This window comes from Pseudochaenichthys georgianus, chromosome 7 (assembly GCF_902827115.2).
Source record: "Pseudochaenichthys georgianus chromosome 7, fPseGeo1.2, whole genome shotgun sequence".
NCBI classification, from domain to species: domain Eukaryota; kingdom Metazoa; phylum Chordata; class Actinopteri; order Perciformes; family Channichthyidae; genus Pseudochaenichthys; species Pseudochaenichthys georgianus.
The window spans coordinates 42,974,385-42,999,993 of NC_047509.1; the positions used below are offsets into that span (position 1 = coordinate 42,974,385).

Sequence of the window (25,609 nt, forward strand, 5' to 3'; positions counted from 1 at the left end):
GTAAGTATGTACTCGGTGGTTGTTATGTTTCAGGTTGTGGGGAAGGATGCTAACGTGATGCTGGTGACCTTGGCAGCTAAATGTCTGGCTGCACTGGCCTCTGGTCTCAGGAAGAAGTTTGGAACATATGCAGGACAAGTAAGTTAATGGAATCTCTTTGACAGCTATTTTCCTCTTTTGCATAATAGTGTTTTGATGTCAATGAAGCCATTGGGGAAAACTGGTATAAACTACTTGTTCGACGTGCCTTTCTTAATTGGACATTAAATGGCTACATTGGCCAACAGACATCGGCGTAGAGGTTCATTTTTGAACACATGAACATGCTACTAAGACTTTAACATTGTGCCATGTTTGTGTTTTGTGTCCTGAGAAAATGAATTCTGATTTATATTTAAACACAACGCTGGCAAGCAGTATGCAGGTTCTATTTCTCTGTAGGTAGGAATACATTAGTTTGGTCATTAGGTATGAGCTGCATTGATCTTAATTAGCATAAGCATAGACTTGGATATCACATTCAGAATATAATGGGGATCTAACCTTTTCCATTTGTAATATTTTCCCGAATGCAGTTATTTTATAAAGCAGATTTAACTGCGTTAAGGCGGGATAAGAAAAATATATCATGACATTACTATTCTACTTTCCAAAGTCATTGATAGGGGAGTTTAACTTATGCGCGATCACTTAATGATCTTGCTTGTTTGAAGTGAATAGGTCAGCGCTGTGTTTGTTGAATCTTTATGGTGTAACTCGTTTTGGATTAAAGCGTCGGCAAAATGTAACGATATGTTCTAAATAAGAGCTGTGTATTTATGTAGGTGGTCCCAACTATTCTGGAGAAGTTCAAGGAGAAGAAGCCTCTGGTTGTCCAGGCCCTGCAAGAGGCCATTGACGCCATCTTCCTCACTGTAAGTATAGACCTTCGTTTGACTCTTAGTAGTAGTGAGCAGCTCTTCTTGAATCATCCAACAACGTTTTGAAAATCACGAGTAACGGAGGAACCAAGAACTGTGAAGAAAAGCTAAAGAAATGCAAGAACACGTGCTGTACAGTGTGCTGGCCTTTGAACACATTTCCGTTTGGTCAAACAGTGGTACTACACTCCCGTTTCTAGTCCGTTGCGTCATTTTGGTCCAAAAATACTTTCCCCCCAATTACTTACATTGGAAAGGATTGTCTGTAAATCATTTTATATTTTTATTTCGGGCTATATAAACTACCCAGTACGAACACTTTTTTGTTGCCATTAATTGAATCATTAGGTTTTAAAAGTTGAAAATTGCGTTGGATTGAACTGTAATGATGAATTTAATGTTTAGTGCTTACATATTGATGACAGTCAGCTATAGACAATGGCTTCTTCCCATGACTGTATTCCTAACGTAATGGCTGCTGGGATACATAGACGGCTCGACTGACAGCATTTCAGAACACAGAAGTTGGAGTGATTATTGAATTGATGTTTTTTCATCTTTGTGACCTTTTTGTTTTTACCCAGACCACTCTTCAGAACCTGTCGGAGGACATCCTGGCTGTGATGGACAATAAGAACCCATCCATTAAGCAGCAGACCTCTCTGTTCCTGGCCCGCTCCTTCAGACACTGCACTCATACCACGCTGCCCAAGAGCGTCCTCAAACCCTTCTGTGCTGCTCTCGTCAAGGTGGAAATAACTGACCTCTATTAATACCAATCATCATTTTAGCTAATGCTGTACATACGTTGTTTCTTATAGCATATTGTCTCAATATAGGACTGAGATGAAAATAAGGTTAGGAAAGCATAGTTTAAAAGTAGCAGTGCTGCAGTAGGGGAGTAGAAGTGATGTGCTGTCAGTGCTATGAATAACATTCAAAAGATTCCAAGGCTTCATTGAGTCATCTCCATCACTGAGTTCGATGCGCATCTCGACGCGTTGCCAATGATACGATACATTAACGATACATTTGAAGCACCAGGTGATGCGATACGATTCACCCTTGTTTTGATCAGAGGTCGTGTTAACCGAATATTTTTACGGAAAAATCTGAAAGCACTCCGTCAAAGTTTCCCCGCAGCGAGGCTCCAGTGTTATGCCGTGTTATGCATGCCCTCCAAAAAGGAAATGATACCGTTTCCAAACCTAACTGTGCCGTACAACTCATTGAAATGTCTGAGCTTTGGCTTTACGCTGTGCGCGCTCCCGCGAGGTGCAGTGGGCATGCATAACACGGCGTATTTAGTTGTATTCCTTATATGCAGCAAATCATAAATTAACAAAAAAGTGGTTCACATATTTGGTTCTCTCGACCAGTACTGCGCATCCCATCATGCTGTTTCTTTCTTACCTTAAAAAGACCAAACACTTGGACCTTTCACAAACAGGCCTTTTCACAGGTCCTGTGTAGTGTTCTCTGTCTCCAGAAATAACAGCTACCGTAGTGCCATGCCCATACAGCTGCTGCCTGATGTGCTGATAGGCTGACTCACCAGTGAGCAGAAAGCAGTGGTTTCTCTATGAACAATAAAGAACACAAATAACCTCTTTCACAAACGGGCTTAAAACTGCTTACAATTGTAAGGAAGACATTTCAACTATGATTGGCAGTCACAGGCTGCTGTAAACTAAACACCACTCTCTGACAGGACACCTCACTGAGTGATTTAACTTATCTAACTTTCAGGTTTCTCTTTTTAGCCGCAGACCCCATGTCGCCTCTTTATGTGCGTCGCCAACTTCCTCGTACTACTTGTGTACTTTAAAGCGGCTCCATCGTTTACAATTTGCGAGCGATTTGTCAAGCTGTCCATCTTTCTTGAAAAATCCGAAGAGTTGCCAAACGTTTGATTTGTAGGTATTTTTCGGTGCGCTGTGTTTCTCTTTCTCCTCGACTTCATGTGTGTTGACTGTGACTCCTCCGTAGTGGCGAAGCAAAGATCGTCTCTGCGGAGTGCTGACAGGATGAGAGGATATTATATGAATGATTCGTTTTTCTACCGATGCAAAGACGCTACAATCGATGCATCACGAGTTCAACCCAAACTGTAGCCGATGTGCACTCTTTCATCTTGAACGTTTATGCCGGTGCACCGATGTGAATCTTAACATCCCTAATATGCACAGTAGTTACAGTGTAAGTTAAGTCCCAGGCTCCTTCAACAATGCAACAGAATGTAAGACATAAAACAATACAAAACATAAAAGAAAATGAGTAGAACTAAAATAGTCCAAAACAATTGTGGCTGCAGACTCAATACACAGGACTGGGGTATAGGATTATTTTGGCAGTTCGTCGTAACAAAGTAGAAACGCACTTTATTTCCAATGTTATCTTTTAAAAGCTTGCATCTACTCTTCTCTTTCACCACCTCAGCAAGTGAATGACTCCGCTCCAGAGGTGCGTGATGCAGCCTTTGAAGCTTTAGGGACGGCCATGAAAGTGGTGGGGGAGAAAGCTGTGAATCCTTTCCTTTCTGATTTGGACAAACTCAAACTGGAAAAGGTAAGGATCAGTAGAAGAAGGGAGTGAAATCCTTCATCAGCTCGAAATATCTCCTCACCACTGTCCTTTGGTTTCACGTGTCACCAGATAAAAGAGTCTGCTGATAAAGTGGAGCTTGCTGGTAAAAAGGGTGCAGGAGGGGAAAAGAAGCCAGCAGCTAAAGCCCCTCCCCCTGCTGAAGCTCCAACCAAATGTTCTGCCCCACCTAGAAAGGCCCAAGCTGCGGCCAGCAAGGTATGTTCAGAATATTGCACAACCAGTAAACTAAAATAATCAAAATAAATATGTGTCACCTGGTCCTACCTGAATGTTGCTGCTTGTTATGACCTAAAGAAACGTAGTGACATGTAATTGTGTTGAGTCTCTTTCTGCAGTCATCAGCAGTTCCATCTAAGAAAGGCAAACCAGCCTCGACAGCGGGTGGAAAATCAAAGAAGGCCCCTGAAAGTAAAGATGTCATCGAGACGGAACTCTCTGTAAGTCTGCATGAATTTATCTTGGAGTTTAGGCTTTTTTTTTAAAGTCTCGTCACCGTAATATTAAACAACCTCTGCTCCTCCTAAGCCTTTCACATTGACATTCTGGCACTTTGGTAGTTCTTCCTTTCTGCAGTGCAAACATCAGGAGACTCTACTGGTTTGTCTTTCCCTCAAAGAGATGTATTTCATCGGTCGCCGAAAAACACATTACATGACGTTCGATTCTGGTTTCCACTGACATGGCTTACTTGGTTATTATTCACACTGTCTCTGAATTTATACTACAGAAGAGATTAAGCAGCTTCAGTATATTGCCATTGAAACTTTTGTTTTTAATTTTGTGTTTACTTGTCAGGCTGAAGCGTGTGAGGAGAAGGCAGCCGGTGTACTTCCTGCTTCCTGTATGCAGCAGCTAGACTCAGCCAACTGGAAGGAGAGACTGGCATGTATGGAGGAGTTTCAGCGGGTGAGGTCTTTATTTCTTTCTTGATGACCGCTAATTCTGTCCTGCTCCAGCAGATGTCCCTACAAGATATGGTTTAGTGCTGCTACATCCAAAGAATTGAGGAATTAACCGGCATTTTAAAAAAGGGCAATTATTGTGATCATAGATAAATCATTGATTTTTTTTTTTTAAAGCAAAATACCAAATGTTCTTTTACTCCAGCTTCTCAAATGTAAGAACAGGGGGCTTCCTCTGCTCTGCTTGTCATATTAAGGTAACGTGAATATCTTTGGGTTTGGTCAAATATAACAAGCATTTGAAAGCTTCACCATTGACTCTATTGTGATGGGTATTTTGACTATTTTTGCAAATATATTAGACAAAAAATCTGCATGTTAAACCCATAGTAAAAACATGAATTTGTTGCAGCCCTACAGTGCACTAAACTAACTATTGAAAGTGTGTCATGTCATTTTCTTATCAATTGTTGAAAAAATATGTATATTGGAAACATTTGACCTTTTTTTTTAAGCACCTTCTTTTTTTGGCACGACAAGCGATGCCAAGTAGTTAACGTTTTTGAACGCAGAAGTGCATACCGCTTATCACAACAGTCCACTTCAAATAAAGAGGAGAAGTTGAACTTCTGAAGCGTCACTACCTGTTGTAAAATAATATGCATTCATATTTAACTATTCATTTGTTCATGCTTTAAGGCTGTCGAGACCATGGATAAGGCGGATATGCCGTGCCAGGCTCTGGTCAGGATGTTGGCCAAGAAACCAGGTTGGAAGGAGACCAACTTCCAGGTAAGTGTCTCTGCCCGTAACAACGGAGTGTTGGAATGTAACATTTCCTCCACGCAACGACTTTTGCCTAGGAAGCACAGAGAGACGAGATATAATTTCCTCTCAAGCAACATCCAGACAGTGCAGCAATCTGCTGTTAAATATACTTAAGGGTATTTTAGGAGGAGCGATATGACAATGTATACTGTGCAACTGTAGAATTGTGTCTACCATTAGAGCTTTTCATATATTCTACCATTCAATATTTTTGTTATGATAAGATTAATGGAATGTTAACGTATGTCAAATCTAATGTGAAGACTTAATAGAAATAACGAAAGAAAACTAAAATGTGTTTTTTGCTGAAAGATAGAAGAGTACTTATCTCCCAGAATAACAACACATTATCATTATTAACACATTATCCACGACACAGGTTAAAAATGAATATAACAAAGGTTGCCTATTTTTAAGTGGGAGTTTAATTGGAAACCAAATACAAAATAAAAGGAAAGATTCAATATCAAAATATTTTATTCAGACTTCCGGTGGCGCGATCGTGAGGGTGGCAGCATAACAAATTAGCTCCCGACTGGACTACCAAATACATTACATGTTACTTGTAACCCCCCCTTATAATTTAGAAGATTTACTTTGAAAGTGTTTATCAACACATAATAATGTCAGGGGCGGAAGAAAATAACCTTGGAATGGCCTTAAGAAGCAAAAGGAAGGACACGGACATGAAAGATGCAAGCTGCGGCCACAAGGCTATGCTAGGAGAAATGGCATCGTTAGCCTCCATCCATGACGCCATAAACGAAACCATGACCAAAGCCATATCTGACCTTAAAAACAATATCTCCATACAACTGTCAGAATTCCAGAGCAGTTTTCAACAGGATATTAAACAACAACTAGGTGATATGAGGACAGACATTAACCAGAAGATGGAGGAAGCTACGAGGAAAATTGAAGCTACTTCGCAGCGAGAGGTGAACACTCACCGAACTTGAACGACACTCGCGTCGCAATAACATTCGGATCTATGGTATCATCATGGAAGGAGCGGAAGGGACCTCAATGGTTATATTTGCCAATTTAAAAAGATTTTCATTGCCCCTGAGGAATGGACAAATATCGCAGATGCTGCAGCACCCCCCCTTCCTGAGTCCATTCGCGATGTCTCGCAGACCCCACGCAGCAAGCAGGAAATGAACCCAGCGCACACTGTCCGCTCCTCTCAGCAGCGAGCCGCATAACGTCCCGCCAACACGGCACCCAGACCCCACGCAGCATTCTCATCTGTTTGTCCTTACTGGTGTCATTTTCTGGTTGCTAACAAACGCCATTGTAACACATAAACACTGATGTTCTGCTGTAACGGTGGTGGACTCATCAGAACAGAGTGTGCGAGCTGACCAATCAGAGCACACTGGGCTCACGGGGGGGGGGGGGCAGGAGCTCCAACAAGCCGTTTAGGACAGAGTGAATACACATACTATACAGAGATGCTGTTTGAGAAACCAATGTGAGTTTGGAAAATTGAACAATGTAAATCTATTCTAGTAGACCTCAACAATGGAATTATGATCAGTAGACATGGCCAGGTCATGGGACCTTTTAAGTAAACCATGATTGTTACAATTGTACTTCGTGATGGCCTCCTCGTGACCCCTTAGTTATAGCTGTGTTTCTTATTTGTTTTATTTTGAATTGTCTTTGTTGTTGTATGTATTTGTCATCTGTTCCCTCTAACTTAACCAGAGGGTTGTGATATGCATGTTACTTTGAGGTATTGTATGCAAAATCTACCATTGTCCCGGAGTATAATTTTATCTGATGTACTTGCTACTAGGGGTCGACCGATTATCGAGGCTGATATTCCGCATTTTACAGATTATCAGTATCGGCTTTTTTAAAATCAAATTGCCGATACAACTTTGGCTCTGATGCGCCCGTTTCTCTGGCTGCAGTCACCACTGTTCACGATCAATGTCCCACCCACAGCGCTATCTGATAGGCTATTACTGAAGTGTCAATCGACACTGAAGATTTTCCGGGCTGCAGCCAGCCAGAGAGGCGGGACCTTCTCAGATTACAGGCAGGTGCGAAGAACGCAGACAGAGGCAAGCAGCAGTAGCAGTGAGCGGCAGAGCCATACACGTGTTTCGAAGGTAAATCAGTTGAAAGCCGAAATTCAATAAACATCCCAATCCCCTATGCCGAAGTTGCAAAAACACCACAATCTTAAGATCCAGTTCCATCAGTTTCCCAGTTACAAAGGGACCAGGGGGGGTGTGTAGCATCTCGCAGCGGAGAAACTGTGACGCACTGGGACGGCTGCTAGTGGAGCGTCGCAGCAACTCTGCTTTCTGCACCACAATCTGGTGCTGCTGAATTGGGACTACTAATGGCGCGTTTCCACTGCAGGCCTCGCTCGGTTTGGTTAGGCCTTATTAGGCCCGGCTCACTTTACAGCTTCCATTACAGTTTAGGAACTGGGGTAGTTACTATAGTAACGCAGTGTAGGCGGAGCCGTGACGTCATCTTCAATGACAGCCCCAGAAAAACAACACAGCCGTTAGTTAGCTCTTAGCACTCAGAGCTCACAGCTCTTCATATCTGTTCAGAAACTAGACAAACGTTAAACAAGTACAAACCACATACTGTCTGTGTCATGGCGAATACAGTCGCTGGTTTATTTATGTCTGTATAGGCCGTTGTTGTGAGTGTGGACGGTCGGAGCATATATAACGTTGGCTTAGCCAAGCTCCATTTAGAAAACACGGATTTTAAAAGGGTTTTTCGCCCGCCGTCTGTCTGCAGACTTGTCAAAGCATTAATTCATGATTTTTTACTAACTGGTATCAGTATGTTGTTACTTCGGCATCATTTTGAAACCTGTATTACAATTAAATCACGGTCAAATATGTTCATCTTGTTGTAGTTGTAGCCCCCTTGCCAGCGATTCTCTCTCTAGTTTAGCATACTAAATGAATAATATTAATGAATAATAAATGAATAATATTACACCAAATAAATAAGTAAGCACATTCATTCACTGGCCATTCATTTAGAAAATGTAACTCCAAAAAGACAAGTAACACTATTTAGCATTTTGCCTAATCATTCCTGCAGCTTCTTGGCTAAGCTAGCACTGTGACGCAGTTTCACCAAACACATAAGTAATATATAAAAACAGAGAGATTACATACCTGTTCTGGAAGTTCAACATCCGAGTCACTACTGTCCGGATCCAGGTCTGGCTGGAGGAGATCATCATCCGACGAAGAGTCATCTGGTATGATCATAGCTATCGTCAGCTCGCATCTCTAGCAGCTGCTCTGTGGTGAAGCTCTCCCTTCTGGCTCCGTAATGCGTAATGGAGCCGGAGCAGGTGTAGTTTATACTACGCAGGATCATATCTTTGGAACCCATTGGTCGATTTGGGTGATTGACACCTTTTCTGAACCGTTAGAGCCAATATAATCGAGTGACAGTTAGTAAGTCCCGCTAAACACTTACGTCAAGTAGAGAGAGGTTTGCGTAAACAGCATGTGAGACAGCGTTAGCTCGGGACTGCAAAACTTTATACCTACTCTGCTGCCATGAATGTAATGATAGATTATCAGGAACAATTCTAAAGTGACTAAGAGACATTGGATTAACCTTAAACAGCGTTTTTATTCCCTTGAACAAGAGCTTTGATCACAAAACAGCAACGGTAAGACATAATTGTTGTTATGGTTTTGAAAACTGTTGTTTTTTTTCTTCTCTGTTCTGGCTGCTAACTCAGTGAGTTTGTGTCCTACAGTAATGATACTTATAACAAAAATAATCTGTGGAGTATCAGCTTTCAGATATGTAGTTTGTGCAGAAAATATTAAGTTTTAAATATCATTTTGCTAGTTAGCACCGGAAGTAGCATCTGCCTGCTTTAGCTAAGGGCTAATGCTAACGCTTCTTGTGAGACTTGTGTTTTGTTAATGTAAAAATGGTTCGTATAGTCAGTTAGCTGAGATTCTTCTCGTTAATCTGGTATAACACATTAATAGGTTTTTAAATATTAAGATGACCAGAGATGTTCACAAGTCTTTTTTTGCAAGTCCAAGTCTTTGGTCACGAGTCCAAGTCAAGTCTCAAGTCTTTGTGGGGTGAGACTTGATCAAGTCTCAAGTCTTTGGTCACGAGTCCAAGTCAAGTCTCTAAAAAAATAAAAGTCTCATGTCTCTTCTGGTTGTAATAAGCCTTCTATTGTCTGCTGCTATCCAGTCTGTTAAGAATACTGCACAGCTATATCTAAGAAATTCAAAGCATTTACTGTGTTATTATCACTCCTATATCTATTAGCATACAGTATCAGTACTGATTAGTTGTTTGTTATATGATCACTTTAAACAGGCTATTGCAATGCAATATGAGGAAAAACATCACACTTTAGCTAAATGCAAACAACCTATAAGCATAACACTTCAGAATCAGAAATCAGTATCACAAATACTTTATTAATCCCCCGCAGGGAAACTGTTAAAAGTACTTAAAAGCGGGTAATGATTAACGTTACCGACCTTTTTTATGTCATGTCAAGAGTTGGATGTCAACGCCACTCAACTCAAACAAGTGTGACAAGCAATTCACTAATCTTTTCAGATATTCAGTTACAAAGCTAGCAGCAAGCTAAGTTAACATTACATAGCTGATGCTGAGCTAAACATGTTTGCTAACCGTCCATATGCGTTAATGTGACTGACCTCTCCGGGTGAGTTTTCAAGTGCCTGATGAAATTCGACGTTGTTGCGCCAGCATCCTTGATTTTGATATTGCAGACTTTGCAGTGTGCGCTCCTTTTGTTGGTGCTGCCGGCGTTTTGTTCGAAGTTTTTGTAGTTGAACCTGATTACAAGCGGTACAGCCGCAGGTGTGCCGCCAGTCGCCATTGTGTTACTACAAGGTAGTAACAGAGGCGCGCACGTCTGCGTAATGAGCCCTGCTAAAATAACTGGATGGCCTACCTGCCTGTCAGCCTTCCATCTGGGCACAAACTTATCTCGTGCCCTCATTGGTCATGTGCGCGTTCGTGTGTGTTGGAGGAGGCGGGCTCTATAAGGAAGTAGCAGCCTCTAGCAGATTATCTACGGTTGTGTATTTTCAAATTCTGGCGATCTCTAGCCGGTTTCTCTCAAATGTACCTACCCCACCTTTAATACGCCAAAAATAGAAAACACAATGATTGTTCACGAGTCCCAACACACGAGTCCAAGTCGAGTCTGAAGTCTTTTGGTCACGAGTCCAAGTCAAGTCTGAAGTCTCTGTGTGCGACTCGAGTCCGAGTCACAGACTCGAGTCCCCATCTCTCCCTGAGACACAGTGTTGTGAAAAAAAAACCCAGGGCTTAACAGGTTAAACATAAAAAGGCATTTCAAAGAAGTTGTGTTATTCTACATTTTGACACCAAGATTGTCTGATTTTACTGCAAATGTATATCGGTTCCAAATATCGTTTATCGGTCTCCTTGATTACTAATAATCAGTATTGGCCTTGAAAAAGCCATATCGGTCGATCCCTACTTGCTACCATACATTCTGTTTTCTTTCCTTTAAAACCTGAAAATAAAAATGATGTTACAAAAAAAACAACGTTTTCTCATTTTCACAGTGGCTACAGTGTAGTTGTTAGCAATGTTAATCTAAAGTCCTTGAGCTACCAACAGTGCATCATACAATATACTCTTTCAACAATCTTTTTTTTATTTTTTTATTTTTACTGTTAAGCGAGTAACGAGCCCATAGGGGAGGGAAGGTGCCCGTAATTATGTTTTCTCCCTGTGCAGGTGATGCAGATGAAGCTGCACATCGTGGCTCTCATAGCTCAGAGAGGACAGTTTTCAAAGACCTCAGCCTCTGTGGTTTTGGACGGCTTGGTGGACAAGGTTGGAGATGTCAAATGTGGTGGAAACGCCAAAGAGGGACTGACTGCTATTGGGGTGGCATGCTCACTGCCTTGGACTGCAGAACAGGTGTGTATCCCGTTTCTCTAGACAGGACACAACTTTTTCCTAAAATCTCAAGAGTGATCGGCTACAGTAGGGTTGATGATGGATATACCAGGGTTTTGTCTAAACCGGGTAACAGGGGCGCTGCGCCCACTTTTTCGTAACATTTTAAATGGATGCCAGAAAACAATAATTGTGTTTGTTAAAAACTGTAAAATAGACCGCCAGACGGCAGAGACAGCTTTGTTTTCACGTAGCTTCAGAGGTCGCGTTAACCGAATATTTTCCGTCTATGACGGATGTTTTTTAACAATGACGGACAGATCTGAAAGCAGTCCGTCATTTTGACAGATTAGAACAAACTCGGAACAGCGCCAAAGTTTCCCCGCAGCGAGGCTCCGGTGTTATGCCGTGTTATGCATGCCCTCCAAAAAGGAAATCATACCGTTTCCAAACCTAACTGCGCCGCACAAATCATTGAAATGTCTGAGCTTTGGCTTTACGCTGTGCACGCTCCCGCGAGGTGCAGCAGCCATGCATAACACAGCGCATGTTAACTGTCTCCCCCCCCCCCCCCCCCCCCCCCCCCTTTCAGAGTTGTGTAAAGGCCGACGGGTAATTCTGGATTTTGACAGAAGTTTTACGATCCTGTCTGTCCTGTCCATCTGCGGCGCCATCTTGTATATGGGCATCAAGTTATTTGCGAGAATATATATCTTATATACAAGATCAGCGCCACAGTATTGCCCTCATACCATATTTGTATAGAAAAACCCCTGTATACTGTATTAACACACTCTGTTTATTTGTCAGGTTGTGTCTATTGCATTTGCACAAAAGAATCCTAAAAACCAAGCGGAGACTCTCAACTGGCTGGATAATGCCATGAAGGAGTTTGGCTTTGCTGGGTAATTTGAAGTTCTTATTTACATGCTCATTATTTATCAAAACATAAATATATGAGGTGTCATGGTTTTTAATGGCGTTTTTTTAGAAAGTTCCAAAATATTTTTTTCAGTTAGTCATTTTTACTTAAGAGACACAACTTGCACCTTAATGGTATCTGATGACCTCTGACCACCCCTCTCTCAGTATCAATGTGAAGGGCTTCATCAACAACGTGAAGACGGCTCTGGGAGCGAGTAACCCTGCAGTGCGGACGGCTGCCATCACCCTGCTGGGAGTCATGTACCTGTACATGGGTGCTCCTCTTCGCATGTTCTTTGAAGATGAGAAGCCTGCTCTCCTGTCACAGATAGACGTCCAGTTTGAAAAGGTAGGGACTTCGTGTGTGGCTCAGGAATACAAGCAAAGGTTTTATTCCTGTTATACATTGGTAATAAAAACTGAAATAAGGACTTTTCTCAGTACTCTGTTATCTCGTCAACAAATTATAAGGACATCTATTTGTGTGGGCATCTCCCTCGCAGATGCAGGGCCAGTCTCCACCGGCTCCCATCAGATTCACCAAGAAGTCAGCGTCAGCGGAAGACGAGGAGGGTGATGAAGCAGAGGAGCAGGAAGAAGATGTTGGAGGAGGAGGAGGAGCAATCGACATCATAGACCTGCTGCCCAGAACAGATATCTGGTAACCAAACACTCACACCTTCAGTGACACTGCACAAAGACTACATGGTTTAATTATTCTTTTTGAAGTGTGAATCCGATGATAAAAAAATGAATAATCGTAATTCTTGTTTTATTTTCGACTCATTCTCAGCCATTAATATTATGTTTTCTGTATGAATGCAAAAAACCTGAAATAGATTTGACTACAGAATATAAGGTGACGCTACTATTGGTTTACCTGCACATAGAATAGTTGTTCAAGGAACATTTTGACTAGGAAATCATTAGAAACGTGTTGTCTTACCATTTAACAATACCAGAGAGTGTATTTACCTGTCCCTTTATCTCTTTCTGTTAACTGCTCAAGTTGCAAGACACTGTTCTCATCTCTTACATCTCTCTTTTCTTTCCCATCTTTAGTGACAAAATCACATCTGATCTGGTGTCTAAAATTGGTGATAAGAACTGGAAGATCAGGAAGGAGGGTCTGGATGAGACTGCAGCCATCATCTCAGAGGCCAAGTTCATCACCACAAACATCGGAGACCTGCCACTTGCCTTGAAAGCACGACTCAGTGATTCCAACAAAATCCTGGTTAGTGAGAGAGCAGGGTTATCCTGTCCATTAAGATTTGAATATTATGCTAGAACGCCATCGAACAGAACTGACTGCTTTCAAATAACGTGAAACTAAGTCTATGTCGACAGCATATTGTCACTTGTTTAATTTGATTGAGACGATTAAATTACTTTCCTTTCACTACCATGTACACATTAGGGGTGTTGAAAATAATCGTTTCTACGATGCATTGCGATGCGGACGTGGACGATTCGGTATCGATGCAGTGACGGAAGATAATCGATTATAGCGTAGTAACGTTGCTTCCTGATTTTCCGGCCGCGGCTTTACTATAACGTTTTTTTCTGTCACATTAATATCAAATCGGTCGGTGACGCAGAGATCAGGGAACAGGCGGCACAGCAACACCAAACACGGAGCAGTCTGCTTTAATGTTGTCACGATACCAACATTTTGGTTTCGATACCGATACCAAGTCAAGAATTGCGATTCCGATTCTTTTTCGATACTTTTCTTAAAAAAAGGGAAACAGTCTAAAATATAATCAGGGGTGCAAACTCATCAGGTATGAAAAAGGTGAGAAGGATCCGAGCCCCCGACCCCACGGAATATCGGCTTTAGAATTAGGAATAACAGATGATTTTAGCAGTCAGAACAACTGAAGCAGCAGGTAATAAGAACAGAAACGCCAAAGAGTCACATCTAATATAAATATATATAAAAGCATTTATTTTAATTGTGTAGCAGTGAGTTTAACATTTTGGCAGCACTGTTGAGCATTTTGAAAATGTATTTTCATGCCTCTGTGCAAGGCTTAGTCTTTCTATCTTTATAGCCACTGGTTTAAAGTTCATCAACTCAACAAGTAAAGTAACTAAGTTCATAAACTCAAGTACTACTTGGTTACAATTTTGAGATACTTGTACTTTATTTAAGTATTTCAATGTTTCTTTTGCTACTTTGTACTTCTAATCCACTACAGTTCAGAGGTACATGGTGTACTTCTCCTCCACTACATGTATTAATCCCTTTAGTTACTTCACATATGTGGAGGAATGATGTGAAATCTAATCAAGTGTTGAATCAGACTTTAGTTCCACCTGGAGTAAATCCACCAGCTACCCTGCAGTCTACAAAGTACTTCAGACTAGCTGCACCTTCACCAGCTTTGAGAACACTTTCATGATCAATCATTATAAAACACATCATATATATTATTCTGAGATGGACACATCTGCACAATGACTACTTTTACTGTCGCTACTTTAATACTTTTACTTGAGGAACATTTTGAATGCAGTACTTTTACTGTAACAGAGTATTCCTACACTCTGGTGCTTCTAGTACAAGACCTGGGTACTTCTACTTTTACTCAAGTACAAGATATATACTTATACCACCTCTGTTTATAGCCTATGAAAAAAACTAATAGAAAACGAAGGCTAAAGCTAACGTTAGCAGATAGTGATGCTAGTTTGCTAGTTAAGTTTGCTCAACGATAATATTGCGACAGAAAAACTTTTCAGTGCACATCACGCTCTGCCGCTCCGACAGGGAGCTCTGCTCTGAACACCTGAACGGCCCGTTCACAGACTTCTGGCGTCTTTTTTGTCAACAAGCCGAGGCGCAGCGGCAGTTGCACTCCCACTTGCAGCCATGCTTCTCGTTTTCTCGCATGCTCTGGCAGCTAGCGCCTGGCCGCATGCACGAGAGAGGGGAGGGACTTAGAGCGTGCTTGAGAGGAGCGGGACTGCAGGCACGGCTGCAGTGCAGGGAGTGGAAGCAGAGCGCTGAACACACACGGCTCTTATTAAAACGGCGCTTTTTCACGGGAGTACTTTCCCCCGTCATTCTTAAAGTACCGATACTAATGAAACGGAGGAAGCGTACCGTTTTTAACGGCAGGGTATCGCGGTACCTTTCAAGTATCGGTACACCGTGCAACACTAGTCTGCTTTATCCACCAACACAAGAACGCCAGTCCAGAACCCACAGCAGAAGGACCCGCTCTGAATCACTCCGTGTCGGTGCGGCACAGGGATTTATGTTTTTCAAAAATAATCGCGTTACAATCATGTCAGGTTTTTGGTGGATTTAATTAAGTCTTGGATTGCAGAGTATGAATGTCCTCTAGCAATTTGCAGACGATATATACGTGTGTAAAGTTTGTGAAGGCAGGAGGAAAAAAAGCTTCCGCGATCACCGTCTCCTCTGTTCCTCCAAACCCCACCCCCTCCCTGAAAATAATGAGTGACATGCTGATTGTGACCCGATAGAAACTTTGTTATTCACTTACTCACTGAGATATAATGAAGCTAACTTAGTCTCATACATTCATGGGATTTATGTAACAGTAAGACAGAGAATGTAAGTGTGCACCCACATGCAGTATTTTAGTTTGTATATGCTGTTGTAAATACTCCTGCTGTGTTCAGACTCAGGTCCTGTGTGTGTTGCCTCATTCAGGACATTCAGTGTCCTTTCTTTAACAGAAGACTGTTGCTAGAAGCTGCAGCTAGACTGCAGAAGCATTAGCTTTTAGTTTTTGAGGATGGAACAATTTCACACAGAGATATAGGGAGACTAGACCTATACAATTCATTTATTTTGGTTTATAAATGAATATCAAGACATTTATGTTATTGATTTCTGAAGCACTTTCTAAATAATAAAAAGAGAGTTCATATGTATTTACTGCATGTATGCATTGATGAAAAATAAGCCATGTGCAGTAATATAGAAAATTGAGGATGCAACGCATTGGTATGAATCGTGATGCATCGGGATATCGAATCGAATCGTTGACAGGATAATCGTAATCGAATCGTGAGACCAGTGAAGATGCACAGCCCTAGTACACATGCAGTACTTTGGAGATTTGATTGGTTTCCCTTTCAATGAGCTGTGTTTGGAAGCATCATCATCATCATCATCATCATCATCAACAACTGAGTAAAGCCTTGTACTGAAATGTATCCATTTTTGGAAAGTGTGAACTCCTGCCCTAAATATCTATTAGTTAGAGTTTAACTAGAGTAGAGTTAAATGTTTCTTACATGTTTTTTGTCATATTTGAGATGTTTGATGTTATATCGATGTGTTTTTTAAATTTTTTGAAGCACAATATCACTCAAGTATTTCATTCTTAACGAAGGATTTAAGAACTACTTTTCACAGTAATAGAATATTAAAATGGCAGTAATGTTTGGTCTCCAGGTGCAGCAGACCCTGACTATCCTTCAGCAGCTGGCTGCAGCCATGGGACCGGGACTCAAGCAGCATGTCAAAACACCTGGGAAATGCCTATTATCACTGTACTTGGGGACAGCAAGGTATTGTGCACATTCACTCAAATCAGACGACACTCCACCACCCACAGTAACACACCTGTGTGTGCACATTCAATGGCAATGTATTGAAAGCATTGAGATGGACAGAAATGAGTAGGGATGGGTACCGAGCCCCGGTATTAAAGGGGCCCCGGGGCTGAATATTTAAAGACCGTGGTACTGTTAGCTCCACGTTATCGGTCTTTTTATCGGTACTGGAGACATTTCAAAAATACATGTCATGTGTATTATTGCTACATAAACATTATATTGCAGTCTTAGTGTCGCCAACTCCGTTTCTAATACGCAAAACGCAACATCTTGCAAGAAACAGCGTCTGAGGGCTTCTTAACATTGAACAAACTATCAATGTGTCATACCCACTTAACGGGAAGAAACTCCGCTCACTGACGATATGAACCAGCTTTAGCTAAACGAAACACAAGAGTAATACCAAGCCTCTGAATTAGCCCTGAGCGAAAAAATGCCAACGCACTTGGCACAGAACTCACGGTATAAATACTTTATTACTTTTCGAATCTGCACAAACAAGATATTTAGTTGTTGTTCTGTTTTACAAACATACATGCACAAGCTACACGTCTCTCTCTCAGAATCACAGAACGGACAATCGTCCTTATTATTATGCCGTTTAAACCAATGATTTAAATGTGTTTGTTAAATTCGGCATCATTTAAGTTGCGCTGACAAGTCCACACACTGCTTCCCCGCAGCGAGGCTCCCCTGCCCTCCTGCTGACAGTTGACGAGCGTCAATATTTTACATTTCTAAATGCAAATGATTGCAAACTGATATGATGAAAAGAGTAAGATGAATTCAAACATGTCTCCTGGGACAGTTCCGGGTCCCACGACTGATGATGGACATGTCTCTGTGTTCCTGTGCAGGTTAATGTAAGGGCAGCTGCCATGAGCACTCTGCAGGCCTGGGTGGAGCAAACCGGGATGAAGGAGTGGCTGGAAGGAGAAGACCTGTCAGAGGAGCTGAAGAGAGAGAACCCCTTCCTCCGGCAGGAGGTGCGAAGACATCTACTCTTTACTGTCTTGTTTGTGGAAGAAAATGTTGAGTTCCTTGTCTTGTACCTTCTGGACCCAAAGTGACATATTAGGCATATTCCTGAGGTCAATCACGGTTCACATGGTGTTTACAGAGTTACTGCCATGTCCTTCGCTACATCGCTTTAAAATGACCGCTCAGAGGAGAGGATTTATTTTCTCTAAACGCCTGCTGCTTCCACTCCTCTCTCCTCGTTTCCCTCCTCGTCTCCTCCGCTCGCATCTCCTGTGGGCGGGACTAAGACGTGAGGCAAGGAGTCGAGGAGGTTAAAACTGAAAAAGGAGAAGGGAAGTGTGTGTGTATATTTGATGTGTTTATCGAGCTTAAAAAGAATTCATAGGCAGGCTATATGAAGAATGACATCATCAAGGAATGCATATTTATATGGTATTGGGCCGTAATATAAAACAAAGGTATAACGCTCTCTTTATCCCCAGGTGCTGGGCTGGTTAGCAGAGAAGCTGCTGACCCTGAGGACAGTCCCTGCGGACCTGATGCTGTGTGTCCCTCTCCTCTACACCTGTCTGGAGGACAGAAACGGAGATGTGAGGAAGAAGGCTCAGGACGCCCTGCCGACCTTCATGATGCAACTGGGACATGACAAGATGGACAAGGCTGCTGGGAAACTCAAAGTACTGAAGCGATGATCGGGCTGTTGCTCTGACTGCATGGCTCAAGCACCTTAAAAGGTCGTGTTGTCTGCATTAATGAATGTCTCTCCTCCTCCCTGCAGGCTGCCTCTAGGGATCTGGTGGTTGCCATGTTGGAAAAGGCCAGAGCAGTGATGCCAGATAAACCTGCTGCCGCTGCCAAAGCTGGAGGGGGGAAAGGCTCTGCAGAGCCGAGTAGAGCTGCTTCAGGTATGTATGACACTACTATGAATGCCATTCAACTCGTTCTTACTACCACACTCTTACATTCAAACCAACTCTTAATCCTTTTCATCTGACCTCGCTCTTTCTCTGGGGACATCGATGTCCAAAGTATGTCGTGACATTCACAGTTTGATTACACACACCCCAGAAAGAAATAAGTGTGAGATGTCAATGAGGCTCTGCCTGGTAATTGTTTGTATTGTATTCACACAATGTGCCCCATGCCCCTCCCCCGCAGCCTCCAGGCAGCCAGCTGGTGAGGACTCTGTGGACAGTAAACCTGAAGTGAAGAAGATCCGAGGAGGAGCGGCCACAAAGAAGGTATGATGGGATAACAACAACACACGAACTAAATATCAAAACTTCAGTGTTTGTAAGTCTTTTTTCTGCCTAATACATATGTAATGGCGCTGTAACCATTGTGAACATGACATTTCATTTAAGGCGCATCACACTGGAATATGTTTCCCATTTATTTTATTAAAAATGATAAAACTTCACACTTGCATTTGTGTTTCAGTTGATCACTTTTGTTGGCGAATAAACAAATACTTTCAAAAGAGTGTCCAATGCACAACCACTATGCGCTAGGGCTGAGCGATATACCGTGTCATGGCGATAACCGCGGTATTCACACCGCAGGGACGTGCGGTTTTATTCATTTAAAAAAAAAAAATGCTAACGCACTTTAGCACAAAATTCAAAATAAAGATACCGTTATTACTTATCGAAACTGCACATACAATATATCCGATTAAAGCTGAGACTCCACAGATTATTTCAGTATAGTATCTAAGCGATCCGATCTCGCAACAAGGGAAGCAAACGCAGACATCACAACACGTACCTTTTACGGGAGATCGTCTCACCGTAGCTGTCAATCTGATCAAAAGACGTGGCTGAATCGGTTGATCCATAGGTTGATAATGTATCTGTAGCTTTGAAGCAATTGTTTATAATCCATTTTTATGTAAAAATCGGAGCACAACAGTTGCTAATGGTAGCCATTCACTCTCACTCCTTATTTGGTAATGTGTGTGTGTTAGACTGCCGCATAGCCAAGACCGGAAGCAGCAGCCACTCTGGTGGCTACCATTAGCAGCTAACTTTTGCTCTGCGATATGTACATAAAAATGGAATTATGGATTATAAATTAAATCCTTTTTTTATACAGAGACGTTAAAAACCTATGGATTAACCGATTCAGCCGCGTTTTTTCTTTTTCGTTTTAATGCCATTGAACACGTCTTTTGATCAGATTGACAGCTACGGTGAGACATCTCCCCTAGAAGCTACGTAAAGGTACGTGTTGTGATGTCTGTGTTTGCTTCCCCTGTCCGAGTTCGGATCACTCAGTGATGATACTATATACCTAAATAATCTGTGGAACCTCAGCTTTAATCGGATATCTTGTATGTGCAGCTACGATGAGTAATAAGGGTACTTTTATCTTGAGTTCTGTGCCAAAGTGCGTTAGCGAAAAATGCTAAGGGGTCATTTAGATGCTTCTTATGAGACTTGTGTTTTGTTTTGGTAAAAATTGTTTATATCGTCAGTTAGCTGAGATTATTTCCGTTAATCTGGTATAACACATGAATAGGTTCTTAAATATTACGATCCCCTGAGACACTGTTGTGAAAAAAAAAAGTAAAGTACCCGCCGGGACTTTGGGGTTTAACAGGTTAAAAAACCCGCAATATATACCGCAGGGGGGGGGGGGGGGGGGGACACACACACATCGCGATGTCAGTTTTTTTCAATACCGTGCAGCCCTACTATGCGCACCATATTGTTTTTACAATGTAAATATGATGTGGTTTTTTTTACTCACCCAGACTCCCTCCCCTCCCAAGGAACCTGTCCCTTCCCCTCCCTCCAAGGACAAGGACAGTAATGCTAATAAAAAGCCCCCCAGCAAAGGGAAGGCTGCTGCAAGCAGTCAACAGGTAGATCTGTGCAGCTTGTGATGAAACTCCTCGACATCAACCCCCATGCTGCTCCTTGTTAAAGCCAGCTGTGCGGAGCAGCAGACGTGGGCGTGGGAGTTTCAGAAGATACTTGTTAGCCTGGCGGATGTTAACCCCTGTCCCTTCTCTCTGCCCTGACCCGGTCGGATCTTGGCTCCGTCTAATCCTGTGTCTCTAATTACTAATAATGCCACTGAATACACGAATGTGTCCCTAAATGCACCTGGAGAAAGAGTATCTGGGTGATACGAGTAATGCACGTTTCAAGCTTCTAACATGTAATGTGTGCTGACATAATAATACATTACATTTATAAAGCGCTTTTCCTGGTGCTCAAAGCGCTTGGGGTCATGCATAAAAGTAATCAAAACGCTTAGAACATACATGCATGCATACAGACGAGAACAAACAGAGCAAGGTCACATTGAAAGGTTAAACGTCACTCCACTGCATGTGTGTGTCCTTCTGAATGTGTGTGTCCTTCTGAATGTGTGTGTCCTTCTGAATGTGTGTGTTTCTTCTTTGGAATATTACCATCACATTCATGTTTTTGCAATGTGTGTCCTTCCCTGAGATCTTTTCAGTATAACACTCCTTTTCTCCTGTTACTCTCTGGCCTTACACGTCTGTTACGTCATCCCAAACTCGCATCACTTCACTCACTGTCTGCACAAAGAGCCCGTGAATACACATCATTTCACACAATTCTAAGTTCCCAGCGACTCCCTGACACTGATGTTGCCTCCCATCAGGGTCCAGCTGGTAAGAAGCCCGCAGCCAAAACCCAGAAAGATGAGGAAGACAAGTCCGGGCCAATCTTTGTCCTCATCCCCAACGCTAAAGAACAGAGGATCAAAGAGGAGAAGCAACTGAAGGTATCTGACCGTCCCTTAACATGTCCTGACTCCAGGGGCCCAGTTCCAAACTGTCTGAGGTGTCAGTCGGCATAGTTTAACTAACTGGCAAAGAATATTTTAGTTCCCAAAACAGTTTTTAAGGTTATTACAAAGAAAATATCAGTTATTCTGTTATTTGAAATCCATCACACACAGCTCACCTGAAATACCATGGTGTTCAGTTTGACTCTAACGTCTCTTTTGCAGATTTTGAAATGGAACTTCAACACTCCTCGAGATGAATATTTGGAGCAGCTGAAAGCCCAGATGTCCACCTGCTTTGCCAAGTGGCTGCAGGATGAGCTCTTCCACTTTGACTTCCAGAGGCAGGTCAAGGCTATAGGAGTCATGATTGAGGTAGGGTTTGCTAAACAAACTAATTGCGTTTTAGCAGAACTTGGAGACAAGGTTTGGTAATGAAGTCTACTTGTGTGACAGAGGATGGAAAGTGAGAGTGATGCCACCATCAGCTGTCTGGACCTCATTCTGAAGTGGTTCACCCTGAGGTTCTTCGACACCAACACCACAGTCCTAATGAAGGTGCTGGAATATCTCAAGCTGCTGTTTGCCATGCTGAACAGAGAGGACTACCACCTGACCGAGTACGAGGCAAACTCCTTCGTCCCCTACCTCATACTCAAGGTGAGCACACATCACGCTGGGTTCGTACAGTCATTCAAAACCTGGAAAAGTTATAGAAAACAATATCTTTCCCAAAGTCATGGAAATGTAACTAAAGTTCCATCAAATATAATTTATATTTTATCTAATCGCCGAAATAGTAATACTATACTTTATATCATAACTTAGTACTTTTTTTGAGGTGACGTGCAACAACATGAACCTTTCTGTTGGTCGCTTGTTAGCAGACCCGTCACGCGATGGCAGAGCGAACGGGTTCAGGCAGGGCCCATAGTGACAGCCCTCTAGTTTAAATCTACTACCCACACATGGACATATGGACATGGGTTACTATTTTTTTAAAAATGGTAAATGTATTTAGGAACCTATCCATGTGGTTTTAAGTGGGGGTGGTCCGTGGCAGGCTCCCCTGGTCAGATTTTACATTACATTTTGGAGTTAAATGCATCAATCTGGTGCACTTTGAGGGGGAAATAAAGAGACTAGATCTATGGAAACACCTATATGAAACAGAACTGTATACATTTCCATAATCATTGCCATAACCAATAACATCCCATTTCCAATATGAAAGAAACACTGAAACTTGTTTATTGTCTGTCTGTGCTCCTGAACCAGCCTCTCCTGTCTCCCTCCTCCCCCCCCCGCTCCTCTTTGAGGCAGCAGCAAAGACTAGTTTTAGCTCTCAACAAGTTTTAAAATGGTATCTTACCTTTTTTCACCTTTTATTTTGTATTCATGCATATTTTACTATCACTCCCCCCTCAAATGGAAATATGTGTTTACATAAATGGTGACCAAACCGTTTGACACCCACTGAGAACTTAGACTAAGTTAATTATCTAAACACTCAGAGTCCTTTACCTCACCTGAGCTGAGGTTATCCCGAGCTTGAATGAGAGACCAATCAAGGGCTTTGATTTATGATCTGTATGACAGTGGCCATGTCGGCAGGCCACATCATGTGGACAGCCAGTCACCCTGTGTGAGGCAGACCACTTAACAGGCCAGGCTCGACGCTCGTGAACTGCCAACAGGAGGGCGGGGTGAGCCTCGCTGCGGGGAAGCAGTGTGTGGACCTGTCAGCGTAACCTACGTTAGGGATGCTCCGATCGCCAATAATGAGTGACCTGACAGTGAAGAATAAATATATTTATAACTAGTTTAGCTTGTTCCAGAAGTAGATGAAATAGCTAAGTGTGTTAGGTCTAACTCTTAATGTGTGTGTTGCTCCGCCGTGTTGCATACCGCCATTTTATTGTCATTTACAGACTCCTTAAAATACTGCCAGACCTGTGAAGCCATTTTAGCGAGCTTGCTTTGCCGCGCACAGAGAAAAGTGTCATGTATACATGCGATCGGCTCTCGCGATCGCATGACGATCGATCGGAGCATCCCTGACTTACATGATGCCGAATTTAACAAACATATTTAAATAATTGGTTTAAACGGCTTAATAATAAGGACGACCGTCCGTTCTGTGATTCTCCAGAACACACATGGCCAGTCCGCCCCTGTGTAGCATATTATTTCGATGAGAGATGAGCAGATCGCCACTGGGCTTTCAACTAAAGACACAGCCACGCAAAAACTGCGACATTTGTACATCTCCTTATGGGTACTGCAATTAGTGAAGTGTTTTCCTCTGCGGTGAGACGATCAGTACCACGGAGGAAAGCGGCAGAAAGTCGCCTGGAGTTAGAGAGAGTGGGGCTGCATTGCGTGCATGGCTTCCTTCTGCAGGTAACGCGGAGACACGCTCTGGCGGCGGTCTCGTTCAGGATCTGAAAATAACATTTTTATATTTTGCACACTTATTCCACTTATTCCTAGTGTGCCACTGGTTACGGTGCCTGGCACGCGTGCCAGGGGTTGCCGACCCCTGGTATAGATCTTGTACTTTTTTTTGTACTTTAGTAAAGTAGAATTACTCAGATCTTGTACTTGAGTACAAGTAGAAGTACCAGAGTGTATGAATACTCTGTTACAAGTAAAAGTCCTGCAATCAAAATGTTACTCAAGTAAAAGTACAAAAGTATCATCATCAAAATATAGTTGAAGTAGCGACAGTAAAAGTAGTCGTTGTGCAGTTTGGTCCATTTCAGAATAATATATATGATATGTTTTATAATTATTGATCATCATTAACCTGTTAAGTTTTTTTTCACGAAACTGTGTCTCAGGGCTTCTTAACATTTAACAACCTATGAATGTGTCATACCCACTTAACAGGAAGAAACTCAGCTAACTGACGATACGAACCATTTTTACCTAAACAAAACACAAGTCTCACAAGAAGTGTCTAATGCCCCTTTCACACCAGCGCCTTTTCAGCTCCGGCTCGGAGCTGGAGCCTGAAAAGCGCCGGTTTTTCCTGTTCACACCGGAGCGGCGCCGGCTCTTAGCTCCGGAATCCGCTTCATTTCCAGCTCCAAAAAATTGTCGGTCCAGAGGCAAGAGCTTTGGAGCTAAGAGGTGACGTCGCTTACGTCTCTCTTACGTCGAGGCGTGCAGGAAACTAAACCCACCTCCCATGGGTCGACTGTCAGCCTGCCTACAAGCAGTAGTGCCTATAAACACACTTTATAAAGTCAGGCAGCACTAACCAGGCTTCGTGTGATTCTGTTTATTTGTGCCTTACTTTGACCATCCGTTCACTGTTATCGATCATTGTGGAGAGAGGCAGACGTGTTGTTTTGTATTATTGCAGCTATCGGATGCAAGTAGTCAGTTTAGCTTCGGTTGCTATGGTAACATCACCCGTTTTATACCAGAGAAACTTTCATAACAGCGTTGTGATACCAAACAGTGTCAATTCAGACTGACACACATTCACTTAGGCTAAGGGAACTGGGGATATGCATCAGCTGCTTGTGTGAGTCGGACAGTGAGTACTTTAGAGCGGCCGCTGCAGTGTGCGCTAACCGGGAGCTAACGGGAGAATAAACTCCGTGGAAGAGCAGCACTGCAGCGGTCGGTAAATGCTGCAGAAACACATTAATAAACAATGAACCACGGCACTCTGGAGAAAAGTATAAGGTTGGAGAAGTCGTTATTCAATTTATTCTGGCTTCGTGTGATTAAAAGCAACACGATCATCGACCCGACGCAGTTGTTGTTGTTGTTGTGAGCTGCCGTTGGGGGGCAAATCAGCGATGTAAACGGTGACGTCATGACGCAGCAAGGGCAGCTCTGGGGCGCCAGTGGGCGGTGTGCACAGAGCGGGAGCTGAAAAGGGAAACCGGAGCTGAACCAGAAAAGCTCCCGCTCGGAGCTAGAAACTGAAAAGCGCTGGTGTGAAAGCCGCATAAATGAGCCCTGAGCAAAAAAATGCTAACTCACTTAGCACAGAACTCACGGTAGAAATACTTAATTACTTATCGGATCTGCACAAACAAGATATTATATATTAGGGCTGTCAGTCGATTAAAATATTTAATCGCATGATTGTCCATAGTTAATCGCAAATTAATTTCACAT

General features: G+C 42.5%; 1 protein-coding gene across 1 annotated transcript in view; it reads left to right on the forward strand.

The window, feature by feature from the left end:
* Positions 1 to 25,609, forward strand: part of ckap5 (cytoskeleton associated protein 5) — a 76,362-nt gene that overhangs the window by 20,744 nt on the left and 30,009 nt on the right. Inside the window, 23 exon segments of the mRNA XM_034087681.2 lie at positions 34 to 138; positions 825 to 914; positions 1,505 to 1,669; positions 3,360 to 3,488; positions 3,576 to 3,722; positions 3,863 to 3,964; positions 4,323 to 4,433; positions 5,129 to 5,221; positions 11,033 to 11,218; positions 12,008 to 12,102; positions 12,287 to 12,470; positions 12,625 to 12,782; positions 13,184 to 13,358; positions 16,560 to 16,640; positions 16,643 to 16,675; positions 17,581 to 17,709; positions 18,187 to 18,381; positions 18,483 to 18,609; positions 18,863 to 18,945; positions 20,460 to 20,570; positions 21,344 to 21,466; positions 21,695 to 21,844; positions 21,926 to 22,129. Coding sequence (XP_033943572.1) covers positions 34 to 138; positions 825 to 914; positions 1,505 to 1,669; positions 3,360 to 3,488; positions 3,576 to 3,722; positions 3,863 to 3,964; positions 4,323 to 4,433; positions 5,129 to 5,221; positions 11,033 to 11,218; positions 12,008 to 12,102; positions 12,287 to 12,470; positions 12,625 to 12,782; positions 13,184 to 13,358; positions 16,560 to 16,640; positions 16,643 to 16,675; positions 17,581 to 17,709; positions 18,187 to 18,381; positions 18,483 to 18,609; positions 18,863 to 18,945; positions 20,460 to 20,570; positions 21,344 to 21,466; positions 21,695 to 21,844; positions 21,926 to 22,129 — 2,976 coding nt within the window.